This window comes from Eutrigla gurnardus (assembly GCF_963514095.1).
Source record: "Eutrigla gurnardus genome assembly, chromosome: 23".
Taxonomy (NCBI): Eukaryota; Metazoa; Chordata; class Actinopteri; order Perciformes; family Triglidae; genus Eutrigla; species Eutrigla gurnardus.
In genome coordinates, this window is record NC_139934.1 from 10,535,899 (window position 1) to 10,551,522 (window position 15,624).

The 15,624-nt window shown below is 42.7% G+C and overlaps 1 protein-coding gene across 2 annotated transcripts in view; it reads right to left on the bottom strand.

The window, feature by feature from the left end:
• Positions 1 to 3,731: 3,731 nt before the first annotated feature.
• nwd2 (NACHT and WD repeat domain containing 2) overlaps positions 3,732 to 15,624 on the bottom strand; it is a 37,747-nt gene continuing 25,854 nt past the window's right edge. For both annotated transcript variants that reach the window (XM_084003643.1, XM_084003644.1), the window contains exons 7-8: positions 13,445 to 14,034; positions 3,732 to 10,306 (exon numbers count right to left, since the gene is read on the bottom strand). In XM_084003643.1, the coding sequence (XP_083859769.1) occupies positions 6,410 to 10,306; positions 13,445 to 14,034 (4,487 nt within the window). In that variant the 3' untranslated portion in view covers positions 3,732 to 6,409. The remainder of the gene's footprint in view (positions 10,307 to 13,444; positions 14,035 to 15,624) is intronic.

A 15,624-nucleotide genomic window follows, 5' to 3' on the forward strand; every position in this document is an offset into this window, starting at 1 on the left:
CAGCCGTCTAATGGTTAGTTAGCCGAGGAAACTAGTGGACCGACGTCAAGCTAGGCACAGCCGACGACAACTGTTTCCTGTCAAAACTTTCAAAATAAAACTTGTGAACTTTTCTACGGTGAACTGCAACGAAGTACATTTACTACTAGTAAAGTAAAATTTTGAACTTCTACGACTTGCCATTTTTTTTTATAATTTAAGTAACTAGTTACTTTGCAGATTTAAATTAATAATACACAATATAATTAACTAATAAATGAGTATAGCCTACTACTGTTTACCAGATGCAACATTACTCTGATGTACACATTAATGCCTTACTTATTAGATCCATTAATATAGCATGAATTATTCTGAAATGTTTCTTTTGGTACTTTAAATATATTAAGATGCTTATTGATTGATATTGATTTTTTTTTTAACACCATGCTATTGATAGTCTTCCTTCAGTAAATGAGTATATCTTCCACCACTCTTTAGTTGTTATCATAAAGGGACAAAAAGGAAATATTATGATTATCTGATAACATTTATAGTGATTACTATGTAATCCTGACTAAACGTGTGTCTTTATCTTCAAAGGTTAGATTTTACACACCTTTTGAAACAGACACAAAAAGAAAACTGTGCAAATATGATACATAAAACTAATGAAGTGTGACTGAAAATAAGCAGCACGCCTTTATTGATTTTAAGAGTTTGTCTGCATAATAATGACTATCTGGGGGTAAAAAGAAACCCCAAGTTTAATTGACTTCCTGTTTTAAGGTGGTGAACTGTCTCCAGCTTGACTCGGCTTAACCTGAACAGCCTCCTCACAGTTGATCATATGACTTGGATGCCAGAAGAGTGGAATCAACACTTTACACAACTTGCCTCAAACACAGAAAAGGTACCTAAAAAACTCTGATCCAATCCATTTACACTTTTATTTATTTATTATTACTCTACTTATACTCATGTATTATTATTAAAGGAGGTGTGGCAGGTGACATAAATAACTCCACCTTATGAATTATGACAGAATTATTGTTACATAATGCAAATGTTTTTGTCACTTTTACGTTAGATGACACACAACTGAAAAACCGGTTTGAGTGTTTACAGATGCACACGGAATAAAGCCTTATTTGGTGCTGGCTCATGAAGATGTCACCAATGATAACATCAATACAGGAGTACAGAGAGTCACGGGGAGGTAGTTTGTTTCTTAATGTTGTGCTTCATAGTAGAAATTACCTGAACGAATTGGAAGTCTCCTTTGATGGTTTCTGAATAACATGCAGAATGTAATATGTGTCACCTTGTTTCTGTGTAAACAAAACTGCAGTATGAAGCGTTTCAGACGCTTTTGGAAAAACAGACTCCTCTGAATATCATTTAAAAACACTGGGGATGTTTCTCTGCTCTGGCAGGATGGCGGCTAACATTCTGGCGAGGACACAAAACATGACAACAGTGTGACACGTCAAATGCAAACCAGAGCCCTTCTAGACATTTTGGGCCAGAGTTGCTGCATAAGTAATATTTCCACTCCGTTGCTTCCACCTTTTATTTCTTTCTTTGACAGTTTTCTTTTTGCAGAAAGGCTCCTGAAAGAACTAGACACGAAGGAAAGAGAGTGGAGAGAGCCAAGAGAAATCTAATAAAATCAACATATAATAAATAGTTTAATATCAGCTTAGCAGGAAACACAAAAACTCAATACAACCCTAATTTGTTGCTTTTAGACGGATTAAATAAAACAATGTGACTTGTTAATTGTGGACCTTTTAAAAGTATGGGCACATTTTAAAAACTTTCATGTTGGTTTATATCAGTTTTGATGTTTATTATTACAATATGTTTGTTTAAATATCACAATAATACCTTTATTGCGAATTATTTTGGCCACAGCTATCGAGTCGTGACAATCTGATATGGTGACAGTCCTACTGGACACAGCCAGGCTGAGAAAGTGAAGAAGCATATTGATATAGTTGACATTTGTTTATGCTAAATTTCTATTTTTATTATGTATTTTTGGAGTTCTCTAAGAAGGTTGAGGCTCAAACTTCTCCTCTATCTGCTGGTGATCATGATTGATGTAATTACACTGTGAGCTTCCAAAAAACTACGAAAATGTAAATCAGGGATTCAGAGAATGTTTAACTTTGTTCTTATGACCTTTTCTCCAATTAAAATAATAAGAATGAATCTTTATCTTGGGTGTGCATAACCTCAGAAACCAAACCTTAATGTTTGCCTTCTTAATGAATCAATCTTCATAAAGATCCTCATTGTTGGGCCTCGGCAGTGACGTGTCGGTCAGCAGAAAAACAAATGGACTTTGGTGTGTGTTGAGTCACTGCTGGACAGGTGCCTTTTTAAATAACCTCGCCGTCTAAGATCAAAAAATAAAAAGTCTCCTGTTTCCTTTTCACCTGGAATCAAAACAGAGCGAAGGAGCCTTCACATATCTCCGTCTCTCTTCCCAGCATGCTTCAGAGGAATTAGGTCAGGGTTTGTTGGTAGCTATCTTTCCAAACTGGAGTACAGCACCGAAGCAACGGGGGGAACACGAGGGGATGGAGAACGAGATAAAAAGGGATGAAACGAGCAACGGGTTTGTTTATAACTCATCTCAAAGACGCCGAATTGTAACTTTGTGAAATGGAAGCTGTTTTAAAATGTGTGTGTGATCCCCCCACCCCCGGTGCAAACACCCCCCATATTTGTTGAAAGGCTTAGAGTTCGTCAAACGTGGGCTGGCACTCAAACAACCAGAGGATTTGAAGTCATTTGAGCGTTCACAGTGCAGGGTTTTGCTTCGACTTCAAATTTCAGCTGCCTGTAAGGTTAAACGTCGTGGCTGGTTTATCAGGCCTGCCAGAGTGTGTGTGTGTGTGTGGGGGGGGGGGGGGGGGGGGGGTTATGGGTGACTCATAGGCTTCCCCATTGCTGAAAATGCAGGGTATAGGTGGAAGAAAATACAAGGATAACAAAAGGAGGCTTATGAAGAGGCTATTTTAGGGCTGAGTAAATATGTCATACTGTACCGACTGTAGGACACACACACACACACACACACGCTATGACCTGTGGAGACCTCCTGTTGAACAAACAAGCGGTGTAATTATATGCCAGCGTGGCGCTGCAGGTGGAATGTGCTAGCGAGAGTCGAGCCCTTGTTGTCATAAGGACTGGAAGCAGCCCCAATAGCCAACAGACATGAGCTCACCATCATTACAATGAGAGGCGTGACCAAGCCCCGTCACCGCTATGGACCTGATGTTGCCGTGGAGACAGGGCACACACACACACACACACACACACACACACATACATACACAGATTGGCTGCGAATGACACCGCTGTGAAATTAAAACGGTCGCCCAAAGCAACAGGACTCCATTGGCCAATCGCAGCTTGATCCCGGATGCGTTTGCATCAGGTGTACAGGTGCACCGCCTAATTATAATGACAATGTCAGCCGGCATCAGAGAGATATTCGCCACGCTTGTCTGGTGTTCAGGCATCAAGAGCAGGAGAGGAATTGCAGGCCTATCACATCACTTTACAACTCTGTTGTGTGTTTGTGAGGCTGTCAGTGTTGCATTACCCATTTTCCCAGCATGCACTGCCTCCGAACTTAACTCCAGTCTGTCAGATGGGCTAATTGTAGCCAGTCAGAAGGAGGCTTTGATGAGACATGATCGCGACATCAGCCTTTAATCACACTGAGAAGTCGGTGCAGTGGAGGCAAAAAGTGAACCATTTTATTACATTAAAATGTTTTCATACAAACGATGCATACACACTAGTTTTCATATTGCTTCGGACGTACGTTTCTTTTTTCTGCGTTGAATTCCAGTTAAACAACTCTGTAACAAAATGTAAGTACAACATTTATGAAAATATAAATCTCTAATCAGTCCTGACGATACAAAGAATACAATAGAAACATTCATTATACCAGTAGGTCAACTATGAGTTGCAAACATGTAAGTTATTAAAAGTCATTCAAGTTACTTAACATACAATAATACCGTTGACTGGCTTCCATATGGACACATTCAAATATACTCTTAAACTGGCATTCCAATATATTTTCTAAACTTCTTTTTTTCTTTTTAGCAAAGATAGCACATTGTCTCTATCATAAACGCAATCACAGTAGACCACTGAAACAATTTGGTAACAATATAATTACAGTACAAGCCTCAATAAAACTAATGAGACAGTCGTCCAAATGAAACACAAACTATAACTGGGACTTTGGCTATTACGTAATATCTTTTTTATTATTATTTGAATTTAGAAACTCTTGAGCTGTAGGGAAATAAAGTGTTTTTTAAAGCTTGATGCTGCTACCCGGTTTGAAATGATCCAAGGGCCATTCTCTTTACAGTTCCAAACTAACATACAATAACATGGAATAGCCCTTAAAAAGTATATGTCAAAGTGTAAGTGTGGGGTTTTCAATCATGCCTGGTCTCACCAGAGCTCAGAATTGCATTTTGGGGTTATTACAGACATGCTTACAAATAAATAAATAAATAAATAAAAAATAATCGGGATACCTGCAAGGTCCAACCTCACCGATAAAACTCTCTGTCAGCAGATTGTCAGTAAACCGGATATAAGCAACTTTTATTTCAGACTGCCATAATGTTACATTTCCATGGGCTCACATAAGGGTCAAATAAATACGTGTGCAAAAATAACATCAAAAGTGAGGTAACGCAAAGGCTCAGAAAAGGGAACAGCTTTCATGATCTAGGTGAAGATTTGAAGCAGTAAAATACAAGTGAATGAAAAAAAAAAAGGTGATTTTAAAGTTTTGGTCATGAGTCATCTAACAGTGTTCTGCTTTGAACCTCCACTCAGTTCACAATAGGCTGTTTTTTTTTTCTGTGTAACCTCACGACTGACACAATAGTATGTTGCTTTCAGAAAATATTATTATATATGTATTCATTTTACCACTACATCTTCTCCCCTACACATTCACAATCTTGTATTTTCCATGCATTATATTTTCCACAGGTTTACAAAAGCTGATACACGACCAAAGGTTTTGAAATGATTTGTAAACATCATTTTTACCAAGCCTCAAAATCTGATTGACCCTTACTTGATCCCACATGTTTCCGAATGTCCTGTCTCTGCTGTCGTGTGTTAAGGTGACAGCGTCTTCCCTGTGTGTTGATACCAGGCATGCATGGAGAAACTGTAGCTGTAGCCTGGCGAGTACCTGGGAGGCCTTGTGTAATTTTGTCGGCAAATCCCATACCTATCCGAAGACGACTCTAGATCACTTTAAACAATCTACACAAAGTTTCGTACGAATAAATCTGATAATTTCTCACAAACCACTCATAAAGTGCTTCCATCTACCGTCTAAACTTCTAAATATATTCACATGGCCAAGCTGTTTCAGTAAAACACCGGGCTAAATCCCACTGTCCTTTTTCTACTGGAACATTTGAACAGACTCCACTAAACCTAAAGCAAGTACACTGGTTAAGGCGTGAATGTGTATGGTGCTATGCTACACTGTATGCTCGATAGTGGTGTTTTTCCCTTAAAAACAAACGGCACACAAACGGATGGAACTGCAGGTAAGGTCACAGCAGATTTTACGTAAACTGTTCCAAAAATGTCTACAGCGATGCCATCGATCTCTCGCGTTGTTGACTGGATTTCACACCGATCGTTTTAGATTTAACAACAATGCAAGTATTGTGTTACTGTGTGTAATACCGTGTTTACAAATTCCCTGCATTTTCATAAATCTTGTAATCTGCACGTAAAGAACATTTTCTTTTTAAATTCCAGGCACTCACTTTGATTGCATTAAGCACAACATAACATTTTTAAGGAGTTGCACAAATTGCAGCAGCCAAAAAGGGATATGTACATATGTTCATAGTTCTTCCTTTTTTTTCTCCGTACAGTACCGACTGATGTTGATACAAACATAAATCTATTTGGAAACATTATGGCTTAATGTGCACAATGTAAATAAAAGAGTGTACAAGTGGCTAAGATCACTGGAATGGCTTTGAAAATGTTTGACGAAGACATTTGAATAATAACTTTGTTCTTCAAATGCAAAAGGACACATAATGGCAAACTAATACCTCACAGAATTTACACTTTGCCTCTTTTCAAAAACATCGTATTTGTCTAACAGTCTTCGTGTGTAAAACAAAGAGAAACGGCATCGTAAGTTGGAAGTAAGTAAATACATAATTTTGAGTGCAGCGATAAAACGGTCGGCCCATTAACTACCCAGAGGGCTGACATCTGCAGCTGAATCACGTGGCTGTAAACAAGAATCAACTGCAAACCCAGAGATTCGAAACTTTGTCACCTATCTCCACCTGGCTACCTAGCTCCGCCCACTTCTCTGATCCCCCACCTATCACTGCAGCAGCTCAGTCTTTTTCGTAGGCGTGGTCGACTCACCCTCGCCGGAGTCAGACACGTTGATTGGGCTGTCCCTGGAGAAGACCTCGGTCGACTCCCTCCAAATGCAGTCGGCAACGCTCTTAAAGGAGTGGTTGCCACATTTTGGCCGCACCTTTTGCGAGGCGTTGTTGACAATCTGTCGGCTGTTGGAGGTGGCGATCTTTATCTTGAGGGCGGCGTCCACACGGTCCACTACTGTGTAAGTGCCGATGCTGCCATCCTCAAAGCCAATGATGATGTTCAGTGCTCGCTGGGAGAGGGACAGGAAGGTGGGCGTCTTGTATAGGGAGCATGTGCCGATGCTCTTACCATCAGCAAGGCGCATCACGATCAGATTGGACACGACGCCAGCATCGTCGTCTTCGTCACAGGTCCGAAAACAGACGTACACTAGGTAACGTCCGTCTCTTGATAATTTCTGGCGCCAAATTATACCGGCGGCGTGGACAAGCCTCAGCTTTCCGCTGTGAAGGTCCAGGACATTAATATTCTCATCACCCTTGGAGACAATTCCCAGTTTCCCATTCGGTGATATCTGGAAGTCCTCTAGATTTTTGAGGAAGTTGGTGGGCAGCTGGACTCGCCTGCAAACGGACTCATCGGCCACACTCCAGATGAAGACGGTCTCCGTGGACGTGATGAATACCACGCAGTCCGGACAGTCGGGGATGAGCTTGAAGTTGACGATGGTTATGCCGTCATCGCAGACAAACTTCTTGGACACGCTGCCGGACCACAGGCTGACGGCGAGGAGCTTGTTTTTGGAGGTTCCCACGAGGAAAGTGTTTGCCGTGGTGACCAGTGCATTCTGGAGAGTGACTAAGATGTTGCAAACTTTGTGCCCAGTCCCAAGCCTCCAGACCCTTGAGGCGTTCTGCTCGCAGAGGGAAACCACAAACTGGTCGTTGTGAGTGATTAGCAGCTGTGATATTCTCTGTCCATTAATGCGGAAGATGTTTTCGCCAGTGTTTGTTTGCCAGATGTACTGACTGGACTTGTCGTCTGAAGTCACCATGAGATCCCCTGAGGAGGTTAGGACACAGTTCTCCACTATGCCCTCGTGCTTAAAGACTGTCTCAATAAAGCCGGTGCTAAAGTTCCACTTATGGACGGCCTCCGAACCGTCCATGGTAAACACATAATCCTCTCTGCCGGACAGCTGCAAGGTCTGGATCTTCTTGCCTGTTTTGTCGATATTGGACATGGCGGTGATGATATCAATGTCCCAGACAGACAGCACTCCACTGCTGGCGACAGAGAGGAGCAGGTTGTGGTGGGCGGATTTAATGAGTTTGACGATAGCCCCTGAGATCTCAATCAGGCTAGCCATGCACTGTCCACTGTCCCTCCTCCAGACAAAGATGGAGGAGGTGTTCTCCATGGAGGCCACGATGCTTTGTCCATTCTTGGAGAGAACAGCCGCCACAAAGCGTTCAGTGCGCTTGGCTTTGAACTTTTCTACCATTTTCCATAATTTTGTGTCCAGGACCTCGATACTTCTGGCCTTGCAAATGAGAATGGAGCGCTGGTCTTCAGATAACTCGATGCCCACCACTTCACTGTCATCCCCTCTACAATCGTAATCTTCCATCAGACGCGGGCTGGTGATCTCTTTGGTGTTCCACACTGATAAACTGCCTTCATTGTCGACCATCACCATTTGGTGAAGGGTGTCCAGAACAAGAATGGACTTCACAAATCCCCCAGAAAACTCAGAGGTCATGGTGGCCAACTTGTCCCCATTTCCCAGATGAAAGACGGTTGCGGTGTTGAGGTACTGGCCACAGAAGGCGTACATTCCATCTGGAGAGCACTGGACACAAGTCACCTCATACCAGCAATGGAACTGGTAGAGAGGCCAACCATAGAGCAGATCAATAACGTTGACGTCTTTACTCGCCTCAAGCCAAGCCAAAGCATGATGGGTGGACAAAGTAAAACCATTGATGAAGGCCACCCCACCAGTGACACCACCATGCTTGGACCCCTTGATTTCCACTTCAGATAAAAGGCAGGACTTGTGATTATCGTAGATGAGCAACGTGTTTTTGGTTGTGGCCACGACCAGATACTTTTCATCGGTGGTCAGCCGGATTCCAAGCACAACAGATCTGGCTGTGTCAATCTGTCTTTGAAGTTGTCTGCTCTCTACATCCCAGGTGCTGACGGACCCATCTTCGAGTGCTACAAGGACTATGTTCGGGGCTAGAGTGGGCAAGATCTCCACAATCTGCATGTAGCTAGAGCACAGAGGAAGCCTCTCTGGACTGTACGTGACGTCCATAGAGGAGTGGAGAGGCACAATGGAGCAGTACTTTGGGCCATCTTTGTCACACTCCAGGAGGAGGTGTCTGAGTTTGGGGAGGGAGGTGACAACCGGCAGGAGCCTTTGCTGCAGTTCTGCAGACAGCGATGCGGGGTTCTTCATCACTTTTACCTTGATGCTACGGAGAGTGGTGGCCAGGAACTTCAGTTCCTTTTCTTGGGTGTAGCTGTAAGCCAAGTCAATGTCTGTTAAAGCCTTTTCAAACTGCCCAATCTTGATCATTGTGTACAGCCAGCTGAAGTTCATGATGACACCGAACATGAGGTCATCGGTGCGGCCACTCCTGGTAAGGTGGTACACCAGCTCTATCATCTTCCTGTGGTTGACAAAGAAAATGTCAGGCTCCAAGAGATTGCACTGGAACACCCAAGGCTGCTCTGGAGTCTGTCTATCATAGGAGTACTTGTCAGAGGACGTCTTTTCATGGGATTGCTGATGGTGGGGGTTTTTGTGATGAGATATATTCAGCGACGTGAAATGGTTGTTATCGTAAGTGAAGATCTTCTTCCTGCCTCCTGACCATGCCCCCAGGAAGTACTCAGCTAGGAGGCTGTGCATTTGATGGACGTCCTCCTCGTTGCTAAGATACAGCTTCTGGGCAATGAGGTGCAGGTGTCTGTTGGCCCAAACCATCAGGGTGACATTCCGTACCTGACGCTCCACCAGATAACCATTCAGCTCCTCTTTAAGCTTTGCAACCAAATCGTAGGAGATCCTCAAGGGGTTTTTGAGGTAAGTCGCCACAATGACGTCACCAAGAACTATATTATCAAGGGACAGAATATCTTCCAGCTCGACCTCAGTTAACCCAGCTTTGGCCATGGTGATATACCCTAATGCTCGGAAGACAAATCGTTGACCCAACTTGTTCTCCACCGAGTAGAAGAGCTGTTCTATGCTTTCATGCACTGTGGAGCACAGGGACCTGTCGTCTACATCTTTGTGAGACCTCCAATGAACTACTTCTCTGTAGATGAGGTTGACAAACATTGGCAAAGTACACTTGGCAAGTGCCTCGTTGACATAGATCTGTTGGCCTGAGGTGACCTTTCTCTTCACCCCCAGCAACTGCTGTTTTAATGTTTGGCTGCAGACCTTGCGGTCCCTCTGGATTAATTCCACATAATACCCCTCGTCGTGGATGAGCTGTCGAAGCTTCTGCAGGATGCCGTGTTTATTGGGCAACGTTGAGACTACAATGCGGACTGTCCGAGGCAGATGTATGGGGAGCCACCACAGCTTGCGGACTTCATCGGCATCCGAGAGCTGCTCCAGGGCATCCAGGACAATGACCAAGGGCCGTTGGAATGACGACTCCCCAAGGAGGTTGATCAGGAGCTCCCTCATCTCCTGAATCTTGTTAGGCAAAAAGTGAATCAGGCAGCGGTAGTTTATTGCAATCTGTTCACAAATGCTCTGGAGGAGAGTGCGTAGGTCTGTGGAGAGCAGGCTGGAGCCGATGAAACGGACAATAACCACCGGGTCGGTTTCAGGGCCCATCTCTTTCTGCAGCCATGTGTAGGCCTGAAAAACAGCATTGAGAGGTAATTGTTAGAATACTTTCAGACATTGGCCAATATTTACTGTTAATTGTACTTACATTCTGCTTGGTCTGGTCAAACAACTAGACTAATCAAAGCTCTACAGTGAAGCTGGAGGGAATGAATTAGTTGTTCTTCTAGCAATAGGAGGTAGGGCTCATTAGCACAGCAAGGAGGAGAGGTTCCATACATTTTGACCTTACGACAGTATATCTGTGCTACATATACTAATGTACAAATCTCAGTAATATTCATGTTGAAGGCACTCAAATGTCCTCAAAGCAATTAAAACGTAGATTAAATTCATAAATGAATCATTTCTAAATCATGAGATACATTCCACGAATGAGCACTACTCCATTTTTTAAGACTTCATTGATATTATAATTCCATTCATGAATTCATTAAATGGCCCAGCTGAGATTTCGGCAGACATTTAGATGTTATTTGACACATTTAGGGCAATAGTGATGACGCCTGCTCCACATTTAGCTGTGTGTACGTGAGAAACACAGAGAGAGAGAGAAAGGGAGAGGGACACAGAATCTGTCAGTACATTCTTTGCCATTTTAAGCGTTTTACGTATGTGTGACTGAATGTATAAAACTGTAAATATTAAAGACTAGAAATATGTGGAAAACTCATATATAAGCAGCCTGCTTGCTTTTCAGAAATTACATTTGACCATTAATAGAAGGTTACAATTAAAATATAACAATATTACATCACATGTTTTATTACATCACACTGAGTACAGCTACATTGTACCTGCGGGGCAGGAAGGCAAGCTCAGAGAGCCATAAAATGGCGAGCTTGCGTATTCCCTCGACACAGCCTCTGTGAATATGTATGCTTTTGCCCAAACCTAACCCACTGTTACAATCAGACACAAAATCAAAGTCTGCATGGCATTAATTAACCCGATTTGTTATGTGCAGTAAATGTCAGCCATTATCATGGGCCTGAAATTCACCACCATCTCTGAAGACTCATTCCTGCATTGGCAATATTTTTTAACGGTGCCAAAGCAGCCATTGTATTGTTAGGAACCAATTATAGTTAATTCCGCTGTATGTTACGCTCTACTAGTCTATTTATCAATTTGTGTAATTCGCCAGCTGATGTGTATTATTCTTATTCTGCAACTTGTGTGTGATTTAGCCGATGCAAGAAGCTGTTTTGCGACCTAACACACCTGTCATCATCACACAACTGAGGCTAGAGGCTACGAGTTACCGTGGTGACCTGTGAAGAATAAAGCTCCAAAAAAAAACACGTCACTATTCCCGTTGTTATTGTCCTTCTCTTGTTCACTTTGTTACATTAAACTGTGTGTACGCGCAAAACAATCCGTCTTTTCCAATTTTATAAGAAAGTTCCACGTGTTTTTTTGCTTGTGTTGTTCATGAATTTGCATCCAAGTTTTGGAGCTCGTTGCGACGCTCTGCCCTGCAGTCCCACATGTGTTTGATCACATTCTGACCTGGATTCTTCTCGTCTCGGTGGACTCGTTTAAATTATATATCAAACACAGCGTGTCAACCTGTGAGTCACTTCTATCTACTTTACTCACCAAACTGAGAGCGATTGTTTGTGGTTAGAAAAGGAGATTAAGGTCACATTACAGTCACTTCTAGCACAAATTATCTATATTTGCACATTCCTGCCCTATGACGAGACGTGTACATATTACAACTGGCTTTTCTTTGTCATAAATTTCGAGATACTGAGGTCGGTCAGTTCGTTTCACTCAGGTGTACAGGACCTCTATTTATTCTGATCTGGTGTGGTCTGAGCTGGAAAGTAGCAAGATAAATCCTCCAAGCAGAGTTGTGGCCCCAAACCAATTCTATTGTTTGGACAGCGCTGCACCTCTTTTAGTGTCAACTAAATCTAACAGCATCCCAAAGCCATGGAGGATTTCAAACAACTATTATTTTGGTTTTAACTTGCTGTCAGTACTAAGTCGCCAGGGATTAATACACAGAAAACTACAACTATCATGCTAAAGCTGCGTGATCAACATCCAACATCTGGTTTAAACTACATCTACTAGTTCTGGAAGCTATTATTTTATGATAAAGATGATTTCAGCATTTAACTAAATGGTGATTTGTGCCGTTCCACATGCAAAACTGGATTCAATGTCGCCCACTCACATACTGTATTAGTGTAATCGGGTTTTGTGATAAAACCGGCTCCAGTAATAGTTTAAAAATACCGTATAATTTTTGATAAGTCATACTCCTTTGGAAATGTTTCATTTATTTGAACCAAAACTGGCTATTACTTTTTAATTAATAGTCAATTAAATAAATACCGGATGCAACTATCTAAAAAAAAGTTTCTAAAGATCTAAGATAGCAGATTTCCCCATTTGGGGCTTCCAAAAACATAATTTCCACTTGAGGACACTGTGTGACTGCCAACATGTTGAGAGATCCACCTGGTATTGAAAACAAGAAAGAACAAAGAAGAAAGCAGGATGGGCTCTAAGAAAACAGATAGACTCCCCTGATGGAAACGAAGACACGTGTCCACATCTCATCCACACTCACCAAGCTGCTTTATGAGATATGCATGTACATTTGGTGTCGTTCTCACTTTAATCGTACGTCCCCTGGTAATCTTTAACGCTGAAGTTTCAGCTTTGATCATTGTTCCGCTGTGTTGTTGTACCTCGTCACATTGAATGAACGCGGGCTGACATGAATGGCGCTTACACTAAGTGACTGTATCAACGTGACGTTCATTACAAAGGTTGGACAGGAGGGGTGCATCTGTGGGTTTGTGCTGTGCGATCTTGGCTACGTTGTGATCCTAATGTAGCCGGGCAGCCAGATGGCACACACAGAGCCTGAACAGGGAATATGGTGCATGGACACAAACGCAGACACACGTTCACTGTGTGGCAGACAAAATGTACGCGGACTTTCCAGAAATCTCTACAGATGTTCACACACGGACGCCGAAAAATAAGGCAAACACATTTTGACACACAGATGATCAAGCGGGCGTTTGATGCAAAGAGATGAAGAGTTGCGAGAGCCGGGCCAGAGTGAGAGAGGTAGAGGGGTGGGATAACACAAAATAAGAATATATTCCCTCTGTCACGTCTCACCTGCTTGGCCACCTCAGACAGCAGCAGCGTCTTCCCAGTGCAGGGTCCCCCGTACACCACCAGAGGGCTCATCCTGCTCCCCTTGGACGGCAGGAGATACTCGTGCACGTAATCCAGCGACTCGGTCTTGAACTCACAGAGCTCCGCGTAGCTTTTACAGAGCGACAGGTGCTGCAGGATCTCGTCGTACAGCGGGTCGGCCTCCGTGCCGAAGTTCTGCTGGACCGTGGCTTGAATGATATCCACCATGTCCTCGTAGAACTGTTTACACAGGCCTTCCACGTAGTGGCTCTCCACCTCCTGGGAGTAGCCCAGCTTCATGTCGCAGTGGGTGACCGAGGAATAGACGCGGAGGTTGGAGGCGGCGACGACGGTGGGGATGAACTCGTCCCGCACCTTCAGAAGGCGCTCGTAGGCTTCCTGGTTGCGCATGACGCGATCCCCGCTGACCACGGTGTCCATGTAGCGGGTCATGTCGGGGATTTTGGCGAAGCGGTCGAAGTTGGCGATCTTGCGAATGTAGCAGACGCATTTCCTGAGAAAGGCAGGAGTTTGTTTCCCAAGGGCAAAGTCTAATTCATCCTCCAAGGCTGAAAGAAAAGAAGAAGAAGAACACAATTTTACAACTTTTCCTGTCGTATCTAACTTCTCAAATGACCCTAATGCAGACAAGGACTACCTCTGGATTATTATGTACAACTTGAAAAGATAAACATCTAACAGATGCGAGGTTTAGATTCCTTTCATGAGCAAAGCCCAACAGATTTAGAAGCTTTTAGCCTCCGATTACAAAGATTTCTCTTGAGCCTTATTTAAGAAGAAACAAAGTTGATAAAATCACATAAGCCGCACTAGTGAACTATATCACCCAACAACAACAAAGAGCTGGCTGACTGAAAGTCTGCCAGCATCTCCTGTGTAGTTTAGTTCACATACTAGCCTGTTAATTAGGTGGGAGAGAGAAAACTGTGAAAGGAAAGTTCCAGGAGACGGCACAACTTCCTCTACGGTGCAGGCGCCCCTCAAAGCTCAATTACGGAGCCGTTTCCTGACACAAAACAGGTCGCTTCCTTTTCATGTGAAGTTCTAAACCTCCCAATCACTTAATTAGCTTTGTACTATTCTTTATATCCGCCACGACAAAAGACCTCGTGCTGTGCCTTGTTATATAAAAAAAGGGTAGGGCCGATAAAACGAGGCCTTGTTATCAGATTCCGATAGCATTTTGCTGAGATCATTTCCCGCAGTGACAGCCCGAGAGAAGAACAAGAGACGTCTTGAAAGATTAATGCGGCGCTCCCCAAACAATTCAGTAATAACTGGGGTGATTCCCAAATGGAGTCTTTGCAGACAGGAGTCGATACGGAGCAATTCAACCTCACAGGGTGAAAATAAACAGAGGGAGGAATCGTTCAAATGTCAGAGTTGTACCTTCTTAGCTTTCGCTGTTAACTTCCACACCTGCAGGGGTATGAACATCCGATTTATTTGATCTTAATAGGAGAGCTCAGATTGGTTCCTTTGGTGGAAAATAATGATTTTTTAGACCAATTTGTGGTTTAAAATACAACATGCAGTCAATAATTAGCCTCATAATTACTGGAATTATTGCATAATAACATAAAAAAAAACATGAATCAAAAGGGGAAAAGTGGTCGTGAAAACTCTTTTTCTTTCTGTCATTGCAAAACACTGCTTGGAGATAATTACCGAGGGGTGGACATACAATGTGATCGATCAATCACTGTCGTCTGCTGAGCGGAGTCTGACACATCCTGATTGCATTTCAAATCTTGTTACCAATTTAGTAGTAAGATGGCGGTCAGCAGCCTCACTCCAGACATGTATGGCTGTAGTCATTTTAATGTTTTATTTAAAAAACAATCATTATTCTTTTTTTTCATGCCTGGCATGTAAAGATTAGTTTTTAATGTACACTGTCACACAATATTACAGCTATCAGACATATCATTTGTGTAAAGGTATGCCTTGATTTGAAAAAATGTTGTAAATATATAAAAAAAATCAACAAATCCTTTAGCTCAAGAAATCAAATATACATGTGACCCAACATGAAGAAATAGAGGCTACATGTAGATCCATGCAGAGGTTGTCTTTTTGCCATAGAATTCCATGATTTGCGTTCAGAGCTTGGCATTTGTGTCATCAATTTAAAGGGC